This window comes from Sorex araneus, chromosome 6 (assembly GCF_027595985.1).
Source record: "Sorex araneus isolate mSorAra2 chromosome 6, mSorAra2.pri, whole genome shotgun sequence".
Taxonomy (NCBI): Eukaryota; Metazoa; Chordata; class Mammalia; order Eulipotyphla; family Soricidae; genus Sorex; species Sorex araneus.
In genome coordinates this window covers 23,389,940-23,407,578 of record NC_073307.1, presented here as the reverse complement: position 1 = coordinate 23,407,578, position 17,639 = coordinate 23,389,940, and the positions used below count along the sequence as shown (strand labels likewise).

General features: G+C 39.5%; 2 protein-coding genes across 19 annotated transcripts in view; one reads left to right on the top strand and one right to left on the bottom strand.

Annotated features, from left to right (window-relative positions):
- The window catches only part of PKD2L2 (polycystin 2 like 2, transient receptor potential cation channel), a 40,873-nt gene extending 37,002 nt beyond the window's left edge, over positions 1–3,871 (top strand). For 3 of the 4 annotated variants that reach the window (XM_055144103.1, XM_055144104.1, XM_055144102.1), the window contains one exon: positions 59–393. In XM_055144103.1, the coding sequence (XP_055000078.1) occupies positions 59–149 (91 nt within the window). In that variant the 3' untranslated portion in view covers positions 150–393. Of the gene's footprint in view, positions 1–58; positions 394–3,831 lie in introns of those variants that run through there. The other variant, XM_004609892.1, reaches the window with a different exon arrangement.
- Positions 528–17,639, bottom strand: part of FAM13B (family with sequence similarity 13 member B) — a 100,794-nt gene continuing 83,682 nt past the window's right edge. For 12 of the 15 annotated variants that reach the window (XM_055144087.1, XM_055144086.1, XM_055144089.1 and 9 more), the window contains 6 exons: positions 14,255–14,338; positions 13,888–13,983; positions 8,350–8,433; positions 8,097–8,260; positions 6,597–6,698; positions 528–4,082 (listed from right to left, as the gene is read on the bottom strand). In XM_055144087.1, the coding sequence (XP_055000062.1) occupies positions 3,959–4,082; positions 6,597–6,698; positions 8,097–8,260; positions 8,350–8,433; positions 13,888–13,983; positions 14,255–14,338 (654 nt within the window). In that variant the 3' untranslated portion in view covers positions 528–3,958. The remainder of the gene's footprint in view (positions 4,083–6,596; positions 6,699–8,096; positions 8,261–8,349; positions 8,434–13,887; positions 13,984–14,254; positions 14,339–17,639) is intronic. The other 3 variants (XM_055144094.1, XM_055144100.1, XM_055144091.1) reach the window with 2 other exon arrangements.

The window sequence follows — 17,639 nt, the reverse complement described above, 5'->3', positions numbered from 1 at the left end:
TGTGTTCTTATTATGAATTAAAGTGTTATTCTTTACTTCTTCCTAAATAATCCTCTAGACTTTTTTTATATGCTGTGGAACTGGAGAAAGAATTACACTATATCAGTTTAAAACTGAACCGAGTGATGAGAAAGATTTCACGTACATAACTGAGACAAACGGAGGTAAGAGTCTAGGATGCAATTGTTGAACATGTCTAACAATGACTTCCATTTCCTGACTTCACGTAAATTTGAAAAGCACAAAACCTATCTTCAAACTCTAAGGGGGCCACTCTTCAGGGTTACAGTGCTTGCCCTGAATATGACTTACCCCAGTTTCATCTGGCACAAACAGTCCTCCCCCATGCACTGCAGTAGTAACCCATAGGCACCATGGTGTGAGGCTCCAACACCATCAAAACTAAACCAAAAAAACTATAGTTGACGTCAATAATCACCAAATGATTTCCAGGATTTAGTGCTCCTGAATGAGCCCCACTAAACAATCCATGCCTCTATAGTATACACACACTGGTACACACAAGGGATTGTATAACAAGATTTATTATTCAATTCTAGGAATGTAAAGGGGAAAGTACAAAAATATGCTGCTTATTTTTCATGGGGCAGATATCTAATTAATAGTCAGGGTAGCAGTAGAGAAAGACAGATTTCTCAGTGCTCCACAGAGGGGAAGGAATGTCGGTGCTCTTCTCATTATTTTACCATGTCCCAACTTCCTCTGGCCATAAATATATTAATAAATGCACAGGATTCTGGGGAAAACCACTATACAATATCAAATGAAATAATATTCTCAATTCCATTCTTACCAATTTGAAGTTTCCTGAGAAAAAGTGAACAAAATCCCCAATCATCTATAGAAAATTCACTAATATCTTCAAACTAAATTCAAGACAGTTTCTAAAAAGATACATTTTAAGTTTTCAAAAAGTGCTTCCATGACTACTTTAAAAGCAAAACATGTTGTAAAATGAGAGTAAGGTAGGAGTACCAGAGTTATGAGAAGTCCTATTATATTTGGAAAGTGTAGGTGAGGGTGCTATGAAGGTCCTGTTTAGATGGTTCAAAGCAGCATTTTGAAAGCTCTTCCATTTTTTTCTTTTTTTGGTTATATAAACCCTCCTAGAAGAGCTTAACCCAAGTAACATCTTTTGGCCACAAACTCAAGTTTCTACACTAATGCTCAACAGTCTCTGGATTTTGAGTAAAAGAATAAAAACATCTACCCACCTTCCTCAGTTCAAGTTCTTCTCTCAGTCTGGCTGCCAAATTTTCTTAATAGAATAATTCACAGCATTAAAGAAATTCGGGTTGGGGCTGGAGCAATAATACAATAAGTAGGGTGTTTGCCTTGCATGCAGCCGATCTGGGTTCGATTGCCAGCATCCCATATGGTCCCCCGAGCATCGCCAGGAGTAATTCCTGAGTGCAGAGCTAGGAGTAACCCCTGTGTATAGCCGGGTGTGACCCAAAAAGCAAAAAAAAAATTCGGGCTCCTGTCTTTGCATCTTCTCCTTATACTTCCCAAGTACAATTCACAAGGGAATGCACAATATGGCAGCTCTTACCTAACCACCCATGTGGCTTAGCAACTTGTTATCCCCACAGCATGGTTCCAGTGGGGTAATTTAAACAAAGTCTAAGAACATTAAAACAAGGGGATAACTGAAAAAGTCTGTATTTTAAAACATCTAGTGAAAACAAAAACATTTACAGTGACTTAGAACATTAAAGTTCTTTTATTACAAAAGTCTATACAATCAAGTGCAAGACAATGCAATCATATGGTGGTGATATATATCTATATATTATTCGTATATAGATATAGCGTTTTAAATTGTACCAAAGTAAATCTATCACAAACTGCCTAATTCTACCACCTGAACTATGACACAAATACTGTCACATAGCATTAAGTGCTGCCATGCCACTTTTATCTACTCTACTTGCAGCCAAACATTAACAGTGAATAAACAACATCATGAAGCAGCTGTTAATTCTAAAATGATACCAGACAGGCCAGTGACTTATAAAAATATGGTACTCATATAGATTTAGGATTATAAAGAAGGAATATATTATTTAAAACATTTAAATAGTGCATATGGACATTTTTGCATGTGGTATATAAAATAAAACATTCATATAAAACAATATACAGTGCACATTAAGTTAGATGTTTAGATATACACCGATCTGGAGACTAAAATCAAATGTACACTGCATGATGGATTCAGATCAAAATTACACATCTTTTGGCATTTTCAATTTCATTTTTGTAGGTGTACACATTATGAGTAACTTAGCTACATTAAAAGGAAACCACATGAAAACAACTGTGTTTAGTACTATTTTTTTTTAATTCCCCAACTACATAGTTCATACCAAAGAATATTCCCTCCCCTCAAAATAGGCATTGCACACAGAGGTGAAATGTGAAGTACTAGAAATGCTATTTGTTTATTATCAAGCTACTTCATGTGCTTACTATGTAATAGTGCCAGAAGTCTGAGGTTCATGCTTCCCTCACCTTACTAAAGGATGCCGCAGTAGTTCATTTGTATGGAACAAACTGCTAATATTAGCTAGTTAAGAAAACCATGCATGAGTCATTGCATGCAAATCATGGGCACAGTCAAAGTTGAGACACACTTATTGATCCAGAAAAGCACCAGGAAAAAAATATTAACACTTACAGATTAGCCTGAAGGGAATATGCTATTAATAACTGTTATATTGTTAGCATAAAGAAAGTCACCATTCTGTGAAAATATCAGCAGAATATTAGAAGAATGTCTGTAGAAAAGCCGTGCAAAGCCAGAGGGAAAAGAATGTGTTTCAAGGCAATGAAAAGGGCATACCACTACACATATTATATTCAAATCTCCTGCTTTAAACAGCATGTGACTTTGCAAAAGGTGATCCCTTTTTAGAGGATGTTTTCTGTATGGATTCTGTTGATTGAATGAGAAAAATAATGCAATCCCCTGAAGCTACAAGTAAAAATGCAGTGGTATAGCCCTTGTTAAGAGATTTACTTCAGGCATAGTAATTCTTTTGCCAATTCAAATCCATTTAATTGAATACACAAAATCTGAGCACCATCAGAATTCCTACATACTGACATGGCTATTTTCTCACATTATCTGGAGATGGGTTGGGGGGGGGGAGGCGGGGGATGCAGGATCTGATCTAGACAAATCACACACCACCTGCAGATAAACAGTAACTGAGGAAGCAAACAGTAACTGAAGTCCCAGAGGCAGCATGTGGTATGATTCAGTCCTGTGTGTGATGGTATGTGTTTTCACTAGACTAATAATAAGCAAGGTCACTTTTGGTCTACCCACTGTTAGCTTCATCCAGGAGAGGTGAGACCACTGAACTGCAAACATACTATTGGTGAAAATGTGTTACTTTGGAAATTAAATAGAAAGGTGTTCCACAGTAGGACTTGAATTTGAGTTGATTTTGGTTTTCTAGGAAAACAAACACAATTGCATATGTGCACACTTATAGGCTTTTCTTTCAATTTCAGTCATTCTGTAAGAAAAAGGCAACTGAAGAAGTCAATGTGAAGATCTTCCTCTCAATTTTCTTCAGTAATGAACAACAAAAAATAAAGTTGGTATTAACAAAAAGCTTGTTTTTCCAAAGTTCTTGAAGTTGAAAGGATAAAGTACTAGTCTTCTGCTAACAGGATGTATCTGTAGTACAAAACAATGAAGAAACCTGCATGTTTCCTAAGGTGGAGAATACAGTCTGGTTAACATGGAACAACACACTCCCCAGAGAGGGTCTACTTACCCTCCCATCATTTCTCTAGTGGCACCATAACCAAGTACAAAATGAGACTGAGTGCCTGACAAAATGACCTCAAGTATCAGCCAAGTACACATGATGATAGCTTCAGGGAATACAACTGATTTTAGGATGTTTTCAAGGAGCATATTTTATATGGATTTTGAAGAATCTTGTTTGCTGATAAGAACTTCAAGAAGTCTAAGCTTGGCTTTAATTTTCTTGTATTCCCTGTACTCCTCAAGCACTGGACCTCGATCCTCTTTCTGAGCATTCCTAAGGGAAGAAAACAGAAGTTGTACTATGAAAAGATACACTGTTACTAAATAAAGATAAAATAAAAAGCAGTTCTGTTATTGAAAAATTTGAACCAATTCCCTCAAAAATGTAACTAAAATACTTATAATTTTTATAGATTTCTCTAATAATAGATTACATGAAGCTATGCTAATCAATAACTATAGGTGACTAGGGGTAAGCAAATAGTTTAGTAAGATGTAGTCATTTCAAATATTCACTTAACTGTAATTCAAAAATGATATGAAATAGGGGCTGGAGAGATAGCACAGCGGGTAGGGCGTTTGCCTTGCACGCGGCCGACCCGGGTTCAAATCCCAGCATCCCATATGGTCCCCTGATCACGGCCAGGGGTAATTCCTGAGTGCAGAGCCAGGAGTAACCCCTGTGCATCGCCAGGTGTGACCCAAAAAGGAAAAAAAAAAAATGATATGAAATATACCTGTACCAAAAAATACAGCTTTCTCACAACGGAATACCCAATGAAAACTTCATTGAGTAGGTATGATTATTAGAAATATTTCTTCAATAAGACCAAAAAAGTCAGTAAGTAACTGGAAAATGCATTCCTGCAATCGAGCTTTCTTTAACCATGTGTACCAATCTACATAGAAGATTCTCAAATTAAATAGCTTGAAACTTGCAAGATAGCTACTGGTTTGGTACGGCCACCCAGTCATTTGAAAAAAATTTTCTGAGGTCTGAGAAAATATAAGCCGTTTCTGGCCACCATCTAACTTTCAGTCTACTTTCCTTACTTTTAATAGGGCCCCACTGAGTCAACTGTGCATCCAGTTAAAGGCACCTGAACACTTTTGTTACAAATGAAGAGTGCCAAACTGATCCACAGCTTGGAAATAAGAACCCTGAAGTTACCCAACAGAAAGCCTAAGCAGCAATATCTCAGTAGAGGAATCCAAACTAGCTGAGATATCAATCCTGTTATGGGACTTTTTCTAAAGGAAGAAATACAGCAGTTCTTAAACATTTCCAAAATGTAAAAGATACAGAATTGAGGGGCTGGAGTGATAGCACAGCGGTTAGGGCATTTGCCTTGTACACAACCGACCCGGGTTCGATTCCCAGCATCCCATATGGTCCCCTGAGCACCGCCAGGAGTAATTCCTGAGTGCAGAGCCAGGAATAACCCCTGTGCATCACCAGGTGTGACCCAAAAAGCAAAAAAAAAAAAAAAAAAAAAAAAAAAGATACAGAATTGAAGAACACTTAAAAAAATTTTTTTTCACTCAGTGAACCAGAGAAATAGTACACAAGTTAAGACACTTGCCTAGCATGCTATGGTGTTAACAATGTTTGGAATCAATAATGTTTCAAATCTTGGAGCAGCATTTGCTCCTCCAGGCTACGTTCAGGTGTGGCCCCTGCTCATCTCTGGATTTGCCCACGCACACCACTGCCCCCAAAAATATCTCCACTCAACCAAGCCTTCAGAGGACAACCTTAAAATATTTTCACCAGGGACCGGCGTAATAGTACAGCGGGTAGGGCATTTGCCTTGCACGCGGCCAACCTTGGGTTCAATCCCAGGCATCCCATATGGTCACCCAAGCACCGCCAGGAATAATTCCTGAGTACAGAGCCAGAAATAACCCCCAAACAAAGCGGGGTGTGACCCAAAAAGAAAAAAAATTTTTTTTCATCAGCTACCATTTAGCTCTTTTTCTTGCCATGAATAGCAGAGCTTCAGAGTATAAAGAACGATTTTTGGAAGACATGAGCTTCATGGCCTCATCCCCAGGACCACTGCGTGCACCTTGGTAATAGTTCTCAATCTATAACCCCCCACATACATAATACGTGTCATAACACAATAACAAGCGGAGATAAAACTTAAGTAGGTACCCCCCCTCAAAAAAATTGATGCTAGATATCAAATTACCCAGGGTGTCATTTGTGCAAAGCATGTATTCTACCACTGTTACATTTCCAGTCCTTTATGAAATTTTAATAGTGTAAAAGGATTAAAAAATACATCTGGGGGCTGAAGCAATAGTACAGCAGGTAGGGCGTTTGCCTTGCATGCAGCTGACCCGAGTTAGATTCCCAGCATTCCATATGGTCCTCTAAGCACTGCCAGGGGTGATTCCTGAGTGCAGAGCCAGGAGTAACCCCTGTGCATTGCCAGGTGTGACCCAAAAAGAAAATAAATAAATAACACATCTGTATTTTTTCAATATTAATATCCTTTCAATTTTTTCTTGTTTTTGGGCTCTGAACTCAGGAATCACTTCTGGTGGACTCAAGGGACCACATGGTTTGTTGGAAATTAAACCCAGGTCAGCTGTGTGCAAGGCAAGTACCTACCTGCTGTACTCTCTCTCCAGCCCATAAAAAAATACTCTTATTGAAATAATATTGCTTTACATCATAGATACACCTAATGTCAACATCCTTATCTGACAATTTATTTCTACTCCTATATTTTAACATAGGGCACTATAAGTTTAAGCAACTTTGTGACATTCAACAAACCTTCCATTTTGTTGATAAAATGCTTCTTCAAATTCCCGTAATGTTTTACGTAATTTCTTTTTTTCAGCTCTGGCTTTCCAAAGTTGTTCCAGTAATTCAGGCCTAAAATTAACATGGGAAAAAAACATTAATGAAAGAACATTGATGATTATTTTTTGCCCCCAGTGTCGGGGACTGAACCTCATACCTCTACGGTATATGCCACTGAACCACATTTGATTTGTTTTTAAAAGTGGTTCTAAGCTTGAGTACAAACTAAAGTCAGCTGAGTAAGCTCTGAGAATATACTAATGACTCGGGGGCCAGCAAGATAGATAGTACAGATGTTAAAGCACTTGCTTTGCTGGCAGCTGACCCCTGGTTTGATCCCTGACATGAAATGATATCCCCCAAGCACAGAAACAGTAGTGTGGTATGTCTTACATCTACTTATCACAGTAGCAAAAGTAACTACAGGAAGAAAAAACAAAGGCACAACAAAGGAAAGCAATTACATCTATCACAGAGTTCAAAGATAAAGAAGCTGATAGGGAACATTCTTTTTGAGGAGTGCAACACGCTTGGTAGGGCTTAAGGGACCATATCCAGCACCAGAAATCGAACCCAGAGTCAGTAGCACATAAGGCAAAGTCTCTCCCATTGTACTATCTCCCCAGTCCATATAATTCTCATATTGTTTCCCTATTGTTACACAGCAAATGTAGGACATGAGTCTTTATTAAGCATTAGGACATTGCAAAATTTTTAAATACTAGTTTAATAAAGAAAACATAATGGGACCAGGGAGATAGCTTTACATGCCCTGGGTTCAAGCCCCAGCACTGTCTAGTCTCCTGATCTACTGAGCAGCCCCAGCAGCACTGCATGTGGTCTAAAAGCAAAACAAAAAACCAAAAATATGAATGGGCTGGAGAGTTAGTACAGCTGGTAGGATTCTGCCCTTGTGTGTGGCTGCTCTAGGTTTGATCCCTGGCACCCCATACAGTCTTCTGAATCCCACCAGGAGTGATCCTGACACTGAGAATCACTAGATGTAGTCCCAAAACTTTAAAAAATAAAGGGGGAAAAAAAGACATGAAAGATATTTGTAAATCCCACTTTTTTTAAAAAAAAAAAAGGATGTACTTTTTTATATTCAACACTGTGTTTATTCTCTTCAAGTACTAGGTAATTTAACAGAGTTTCCTTTTCTTTGTGGGGGCCACACCCTGTGGTAACTGAAATCATGCGGTACCTTGGAAAGAACCCAGAGCCCATTCTACCACTTGAGTTGTATTTCTGGCCCACTAGGGGCATCTTAGTATATTCATGGATGGAATGGGGGATCCCAAGTTCACACCTGGCAGTGCTTAGGGGGGTTTTCCAGCAGTGCCTGGAGGACAGTGCAGTGCCAGGATCAAACCCAGATTCCCACATGCAAGGCACACACTTCAGTCCTTTGAGCTTTCTTCCCAGCTCACACATATATTTAACTGAAAAAATACAAGCTAACACACATACATAGAAGCAGCTCGAGTACTTGACAATCGGAGATCCAGAGCCAGTTTTTCTTGATTTTCCTCAACATCAGATTCTGAGTTTTCAAAGGAAGACTGTGCCTGGACAGCAGTTTTTAAGATATCAGTTAACTCAGAGGTCAGACTAACACCATCTTCTTCTTCTTCCTAAAATAGAAAAGTACCCAACAATATAGGTCACGGCTTTCCACTTTTCATTAAAGAATAAATGAAACAGTAATTCCTCCAAGAATTACCTTAATTTCTTCAAAAAAATGTGCAGTTTCTCCTTCTATGATTGGCTGCAACATCTGACCCCTTCGTTTGGTAGATGGAGAACCCTATAACATACAAGTAGTTTGGTTTATAAGTTCACTTAGAAAGTGAATTGTGAGATGACTCTTTATCCCTTCATTTTATGATGAATCAGTTTATTTTAAAAATCCTAACAGTGCTTTTTAATTTTTAAAATAATTTCCCAAGAAATGTTTTTACTTCTATTTACAGAACTCTCTCAAAGAGTTCAGTAGTTATTTTAAAAATTCCAAATGAAATAATTCACATAGATTTTCCTTCTGTGGTTTTAGGGATCAAATCAGGTCCTGACAGACGGGTGAAGTGCTTTATTGCAGAGGTAGAGGAATAGCTCCAAACCATTTTTGAAAAATTATTTTTTTGCTCTGAGCCACATCCAACAGAGCTCGGAGTTTACACTCAGCCCTGTGCTCAGGGATCAATCCTGGGACCACATGTGGTATCAGGGATGGACCCTGGGTCAGACACACACCAGGCCAGGGTCCTACCTGCTACACTATCTCTCTGGCCCAACACTTCTCCTTTAACTGCAGCCACCAGCTTTCATTGATCTAATATTTTCATTCTCTATACTTTTTAAAAAGTAATAACTTCATGGAGACAGAATTCACATATACATAAGTTAACATTACCATTAAACTCATCTGTGAAAGTTTTCAATTTGGTATTTGTAATTAATTTCAATTTAGTAGTACTATCCAATTTCAGGATATTTATTCACTAAAAGAAAACCTGTACTTGTTTGGAACCCTGCCCTTGGCAAACATAAAACTAAGTTTGGGTCTCTAGGGCCTGGCCTTTTCTAGGTAATTCATATAGAATCACAGAAAAAACAGCCTTTTGTATTTAAATTTTTTCACTGAGTAAAAAATTTTTCATCTAAGTTGAAACATATGTTTCAGTATTTTCTTTTAATATCAAATAATATTCCATTATAAGGCTATACTCAATTTACTTATTCTTCACAGACATTTGGGATGTTTCTGTATTTTAGGTATGATAAATGCGGGTATGGACAGTATAGGTTTTTGAGAGGATATGTATTCCATTCTGGTGGGCATATATTAAAAAGGAGAAATGCCAAGTCCTATATTACTCTATGATTAACCTTTTGAGAGAACTGCCAAGCATCTTCAATGGCTCCATCACTTCACTCCCAACTGCCCAGGCAGTGCTGGAGGGCTCTGCTTTCTCCATCCCGCACCAACAACAAGGTTATTACATTTTTTTAAATTACATACTATCAGTATAATAAGTGGTATCTGAATGTGCTACTGGGAGGGTTTTTTTTTTGGGGGGTGGGGGGAAAAGGGTGAGGGGAGCTGTGGGGAGGGGGTGTATGCTCCTTTCTTCTTAGTAAGGGGGAGCCCGTGTTAGGGTGGGGGATTTCTCAGGCCATTCCCAGCAAACTTTGGCCCAGCTGTGTGGGCCCTATGATATTAGGTCCAGTGAGAAGTACTACTTGGGCAAAAGGTGTGCTGGGAACTAGCAGGGCCTGCCTGATGGTGACATGTGAGGGTATTGCAGAGCCAGGACCAGTCAAGGCCTCTGAGCCCTTAGGTTGTATCCCCAACCCTGAGCATACATTTCCTAATTAACAACGCTGAACATTCTTTTATATGATTAACAAACATAACTGTATCTTCTCCAAAGGACTGTTTATTGCAATCCTTTGCCCATATATTAAGCTGAATTGGTCATCATTTTATTGCTGAATTTTATGAGTCCTTTATATATTCTGCACACAGGTTCCTTATCAGACATATAATTTGCTAACATTTTCTGCCACTCTGGAAAAAATCTCTTTTCAATTTTTCAAGTGTCCTTTGATGCACCAAAAGTTGCTTTTAAAAAAAAGTGAAGTCCATTTTAATTTTTTCTGTTGTCACTGTGTTTTTAGTGTTGTACTTAGGAAAATATCACCCAAATCCATGATCACATAGGTTTATTCCTTTATTTCCTAAATATACCATTTTTTTTTTTTTTTTTTTTTTTTGCTTTTTGGGTCACACCCGGCGATGCACAGGGGTTACTCCTGGTTCTACACTCAGGAATTACTCCTGGCGGTGCTCAGGGGACCATATGGGATGCTGGGATTCGAACCTGGGTCGGCCGCGTGCAAGGCAAACGCCCTACCCGCTGTGCTATCACTCCAGCCCAAATATACCATTTTATGTATATATAATATATATACACACACATATATATGTATGTAGTTACATGTATATTATCTTTTTTTAATTATTAGTGAATCACCGTGAGGTATAGTTACAAACTTATGGATTTTCGTGTTTGCATTTCAGTCATACATGATCATTTACCCATCCCTCCACCAGTGCCCATTCTCTTCCACCAATGTTCCCAGTATCCCTCCACCCCCACCCCATCCCCCACCACCCCACCCTGCCTCTGCGGCAGGGCTTTCCCTTTTGTTCTCTCTCCTGTAGGGTGTTGTAGTTTGCAGTAGAGGTATTGAGTGGCCATCATGCTCGGTCTATAGTCTATTTTTGGCACGCAGTTTTCAACCCGAGTGGGTCCTCCCAACATCTTCTACTTGGTGTTCCCTTCTCTGTCTCAGCTGCCTTTTCCCCCGGCATGTGAACATGGCCAGTTTCCAAGCTGTGGGGCAAACCTCCTGGTCCTTATCTCTACTACTCTGGGGTGTTAGTCTCCCATTCTGTTACTTAATATTCCACAGACGAGTGCAATCCTTCTAAGTTACATGTATATAGTCTTAAACAATTTCAGCTTTTACATTTTAAGTCTAGGATCCACCTTGAATTACTTTTTGTACCTGTGTGAGGCAATCACACAACTTATTTTTTTTTTTTTTGCATTAAGAGCAGCTAGGTTGCCTTAACACTATTTGTTGAAAAACTATTCTTTCTACAAGCTGGAGAGATGGTACTGCAGGCCAGGTTTTGCCTTGCACACAGATGACCCAAGTTCAATCCCCAGTATCCTAGGAGTGATCCCTAAGTGCAGAGCCAGGAATAAGCCAGGAATAAGCCCTGAGCAGCCGGGTATGGCCAAAAAAAAAAAAAAGAGCAAGAAATTTTTCTTTACAATAGAATTCTTACCATAAACCTTTAGACTATAATTTTCTTTTTATGAAAAATGATATAAGTACTGAATATTTATAAGTAGTTTTTATAGTCTTTTTTTTTTTTCAAACCTGTGAAATTAGGGCGAACAAGAGTGCAAAAGAAACTGGGAACATATTTTGATTATAGAAGGCTGGTTTGAACCCACCCCAATACCACGTGGTCCCCTGAGCATCACCAGAAGTGGTCCTGAGAACAGTACTGGGAGTAGCCCTAAAAAAAATCCAAGTGTGGCCCCCAAATTACATACACAAAAAAGTAAAACCCGTGGAAATCTAAAATGTTTTTTATAAAGAAAATCCAAAGACTTTACTCTTAAAAAATTATGAAAATATTAGTAACACACAATGCACTTTAGAGTCAAAGTATAAAATTTGTACATCATAAACTAAGTAGAACACACAGCCTCGCTAGTTATATTAAAAATACATAACAAAAGCTAATTATATATAAATAAAACAATGCTGAGATAGTCAATTTCAAAAAGACCCAAACAGGGCCTAGAAAGATAGACAGCTCAACAAACTGGACGACATGTTTTGCATGCAGGAAGCCTGGATACCACATGGCTACCTAACCACTACCATGAGTGACCCATCAGCACTGCCAGAACAAAAAGCAGACACAAATTTTAAAATACCAGCTTTTATGAGGAATAAATAAAACTGCTCAGTAAAAAGGTCAAATAACAAGAACCTTCAAATAGTGATTAGCAGCAGGCAGTGAAAGCATTAAGGAAACTCACACAGAAGTACCTATTTGAGACAAAAAGCCTGTAAAATTTAGCTCAAGTGAACTACTAGGAAATCATGCAAAACGAGACACAAGCTGAGATTTTTCTATTTGAGCTGAGACAAATCTACAGCCATTTATCTAATAGCATAATTTTATTTGGTTTGTTTTGGGTTTTATAGCCATTTCCAAATTTGCTCAGAGCTTATTTCTGGTTCTGTTAAGGGATAACTCCAAGGACCAAGGACTCCTTGGACCACATGTGGTGCGTGTTAAGTGCTGTACCTGCTGTGCTCTCCTCCAGGCCTATTCTGTTTTGTTTTGCTTCGCAGGGGCACACCCAGCTGTAATCAGGTCTTACTCCTACTCTGCTCAGACATCCATCACTCCTGGTGGTTAGAGGGACTGTGTGGTATTAGGGATCAAACCAGGGTAAGCCACATGCAAGCAAAATGCCTTCACCCCTGTACTATTTTCTGGCCCCTAATGGCGTAACATTAATTTGAAAAAACTAATTTGCACCTAAATATTAGTTTTAATTTTTCTTTCAAAATGCACATAAATATGAGTATGAAGTTGAGATATGGAGGGAGAGGAGAAAAGTACACTATAACATATTAAGCATTATAATGTCATTAAAGCACACACTCTTTTATTCAAAAATCTGAACTTGAAAAAAATATTTCTATTTATTGTGCAATTGAGTGCACACCATCGTGACAATCATCACAAAACACCCTTATCAAAACACCCTTTTTTTAGTGTTTTGGGTCACACCTGGAGGTGCTCAGAGCTTTTGTACTCAAGGGGCTCAGGGTACCAAATGCCATTCCCAAAATTGAGCCCAGGTCAATCTCGTATAAGAGCCATACCCACTGAAGTCTCTCTTCAGCCCCTGTAACAGGTGTCTTTTCAATGAAATAAACAGAAAAACTTAGCCAAGATTTCAAAACAGGGGAGGAGGTGTTTTAATTAGTCTCTATATCAATGCCTATGAAACAATGCTATATCAGATTCTATCTGTTAGGACTTAGGACAAAAATCACACATGAAATTCTTCTAGAGGGCTGGAGTGAGAGTACAGTGAGTATGGCGTTTGCCTTGCTTGTGGCCAACCTGGGTTCGATCTCGGGCATCCCATAAGGTCCCTTGAGCACCTTCAGGAGTAATTCCTGAGTGCAGAGCCAGGAATGACCCTAAAAGACCAAAAAGAGAAAGAAAAAGAAAAGCTTCTACAAGTGCCCAGTAAATAGTAGCCACTTATTGATAGTTTCTGACTGGATCGACAGCACAGCGGGTACGGTATTTGCCTTGTATGCGGCCCACCCAGGTTGGATTCCTCCGTCCCACTTGGAGAACACGGAAAGCTACCAAGAGTATCCATGACAGAGGCTGGCAAGCTACCCGTAGCATATTCGATATACCAAAAACAGTAACAAGTCTCAAAATGGAGACGTTACTGGTGCCCGCTCGAGCAAATCAATGAACAACCGGCCAACAGTGCTATGACAATGCTACAGTGCTATTCTTTTCAAATCAGTAACCTTATTTTACATACATACAATTCTAGCCACCTGGTCTGTACTTCTCCAATATACCACAATCACCAGTTTTTTTTAAAGAGCAAGTCTCAGTAAAACTTACAAGAACAGGGGTGATGCTAGCTCTTGTCAGCATCTGTTTTACAAGTCTGTATCTATCATAAAGAGGTTTAACAATATGCCTTTCTTCCCTGGTAACCTAAAGAAAAAAAAATAATAACTAGTCACAGAAATCTAGAGTCTCATGCTCTACCAACTGAGCTAGCTGGGCATAAAATGTCTAAAACTTTAATAATGACTTTCTCCTCACCACCCCCCACCCCGCCAATTTTTAATAAGCTATTTAAAATAAGTAGTCAATTTCCTAAATTTAAAAAAATCTATTTTTAAAAAATAAAAATAAGTGACAGAAATGATTCGTGGCCTTTCTTAAGAAAAGATTTAAATCTTTTTAGCAATAGACACATTACCGGCCTTCCATGTTGACTTTCATAGAAAAGAAGACTTTTCTGGAGAGAAGTTTTCTCTTCCACCAAATGATCTTTAGTCATTTTCTAAAAGTAAAAAGAAACAAAACTCCATTGGCACCATCATTATTCTCATTCCACAATATACAGAAGGCGGCTCTCTGGGCTGGGTAGGTGGTTCAAAGGCCAGATGCACACAGTATGTAGGAGTCCCAGGCTCAATCCCTAGCACCAGATGGTCCTGAGTTCTACACAGGGAGAGGCTGCTTAACAATGCCAGGTGGTCAATGCAGGTGTGGTCTCCCCAAAAAGAATGTGCCGTTTGTTAATGGTTTTGTAAGCAACATTTTCCAAGCGTGTATGCAATCTAATCCATAATAAACAGATGCCAATATACTCAGCTAGCCTTATGGGATTACTGCAACTGATTGAATTTGGGTAAGGTACTTTATCCCTTTTCTGTTCAGCATCCTAATCGGGTATTCATTTAATTAAGATCTGATAAAGACTGAACAAGTTAATAGGTTAGATAAGCATTTACAATAGTATTAAACTTGCACATTATTATAATTTTAGTCTTCTATTACAACTAGGGAAACCACACACATACACACACCCAGACCCCAACCACAGAGAGCTTTGGTGGGTTTTTTTCAGGCATCACCCGTGGTGCTCAGGGCCTCGTCCTGACTCTGCACTCAGGGATCAGTCCTGGAGGTGCTCAGGGAACCATATAGAGTGCCAGGAATCAACCCCAGGATGGTCACATGTAAGGCAAGCACCCTACCTCTATTTCTCTGGATCCAGCTTACATCTTTGAAGCTTAATTTTTTTTTTCTTTTTGGGTCAAACCTGGCAATACTCAGGGGTTACTCCTGGCTCTGCACTCAGAAATTAAAATTACTCCTGGCTATGCTCAGGGAACCATGTGGGTTGCTGGGGACTGAACCCAGGTCGGCCATTCCCAAGACAAAAATCCTACCCGCTATACTACCGCTCCAGTCCCCAGCTTACATCTTTGATCCAGTATTTCTACTAAACTGTCAATATACACTGGCATAGAACAATGGAAAGATCCTAAAAAAACTCAATAATGTCAATATGTAACCTTAGTCTTAGCCTGTAACCTGTTTCCCTTCATCTAGCACTTTCTTTACACTGCAATACTCTTCTCCTATCTTTTAGTACTCAGAATAGTACAACAGGCAGGATATCCCAAATTTCTTTGTTCTCAGATCTTCTCCATTTGTTCCATAGGACATTTCCCACCTGCCTAGTACTAGGGATCAACCTAGTGCATCATACATGTAAGGCAACTGCTCTACCACCAAGCTACATGCAAGTCCTAGGAACACCTCTTAACACTGCAATATTAAATATTGTGCTGAGTATCCTTTAACACTAGAACAAAAAGCCTCTCTACTTATTACCAGTTATTATAGTAATTACTTCTTACCAGAATAAAATTAAATAAAAATTCACTGGATAATTATTTTCCTAAAAGAAGTATTTAGGAAAAAGAAGAGGAGGGCTTAGTATTTAGGGGCTACTCCTAGCTCTGTTCTTAGGGTACCAATGCAGAACCAGGGCTTGAAACAGTGTAGGCCATGGGCAAGGTGAATACCTTAACCTCTGTTTTATCTATCCAATGCAACCAATATAATTTTAGATGATGTATGTTCAGAGGAAACGGGTGCAGACTTTGTAAAATATTGTAACTACATCTTTGCATAGAGAAGGGCAGGTTCCATCCCTGGCACATGGTTTCCTGAGCACCAACAGGAGCAATCACTGAACACCAAGCCAGAAACACGCCGAGCTCTGTTGTGGTCAAAATAATTTTTTTTAAGTTTTTTCCAAAAAACATTGTAATTTCAACCTCAAGCTTGAACCTTAAACATAGGATAACAGATATAAACACAAATGACCCAAGAAAAGTATTTGCTGGAAACAGAGAAGAGAATTTAGTTTAAAATGAAACTGGAAACAAGTAGAGGGAAGGGAAGTAAACAGAATTTCTAAAGCAACTCTGCTGAAAGAAAGACTCTAAAATGCATCCCGGCTACGCATTAAGTTACAGGCAACGGGCCACCCCAGGTGGGAAAAGGTGTCGTCCCTCCACCTATTCCCCCTGGCAGCTCGGTGGCCACCATCTTCCAGAGGCCATTGGAGAGTCAGGTATGGGCCAGCAGTGAGGACACACCCAGGGCCTCACGGGATGGGGGTGGAGCTGGCCCTTGTCCTCCCCCGCCCCAACAAGAACCCGAGTCGTTGCCCACAAACGGCCCTTCTGGCTACTTAATGGCCATGATCCCAGAGACTTACAAGCGAATCTTGGAACCCAGCGGCTTTTGGCAGAAATCCCTCCAGATTTATTTATTAAAATTTCAGAATTCCAAAATTGCACAGCCGCAATATGCTATTCAGAATCAGCAATAGAAAACAAATTGTCTAATGTCGACTTTTCAGCAGGTCTGAATGTTGGGGGGAAATCTCAAACAATAATGGTAGGTACGGTGTTGAATTATTGAATGTAATCAAAGTAGAGAGTAGGGTTGGAGCACAGTGGAGCACAGTGGGTAGGGCGTTTGCCTTGCATGCGGCCGACCCGGGTTCGATTCCCAGCATCCCATATGGTCCCCCAGCACCGCCAGGAGTAATTTCTGAGTGTATGAGCCAGGAGTAACCCCTGTGCATCACCGGTGTGACCCAAAAAGCAAAAAAAAAAAAAAAAAAACCAAGTAGAGAGTAATGTGGAAATGATCTGCCACACAGGCAGGAAGAGGGTGTGGGATGGGGGTATACTGGGTTTTTGGTGATGGAAGATGTGCACTGGTGAAGGGACAGGTGTTTCGTCATTGTTTGACCGAGACTTAAACCCGAAAGCTCTGTAACGGCTCTCAAGGTGATTCAATAAATAAATCTACAGGACAGGACAGGAAAGGTTAGGTTCTATACAATAGCAAGAATCTGAAAAAAACCCGAGTGGCCGAGAACAGATGACTGGTTAAAGAAAGTTTGGTACATCTATACAATGGAATACTATGCAGCTGTTAGAAAAGATGAAGTCATGAACTGTGCACATAACTGGATCAACATGGAAAGTATCATGCTAAGTGAAATGAGTCAGACATAGAAAGATTGCACTCATCTGTGGAATATAAAATAACAGAGTAGGAGACTAACACCCAAGAATAGTAGTATATAATACCAGGAGGTTGGCTCCATGGCTCGGAAACTGGCCTCACATGCTGGGGGAAAGGCAGCCCAGATAGAGAAGGGAACACCAAGTAAAATGTGGTTGGAGATCCTGCTCAGGAAGGGAGATACGTGCTGAAAGCAGACTAGAGACTGAACATAATGGCCACTCAATACCCCTATCGCAATC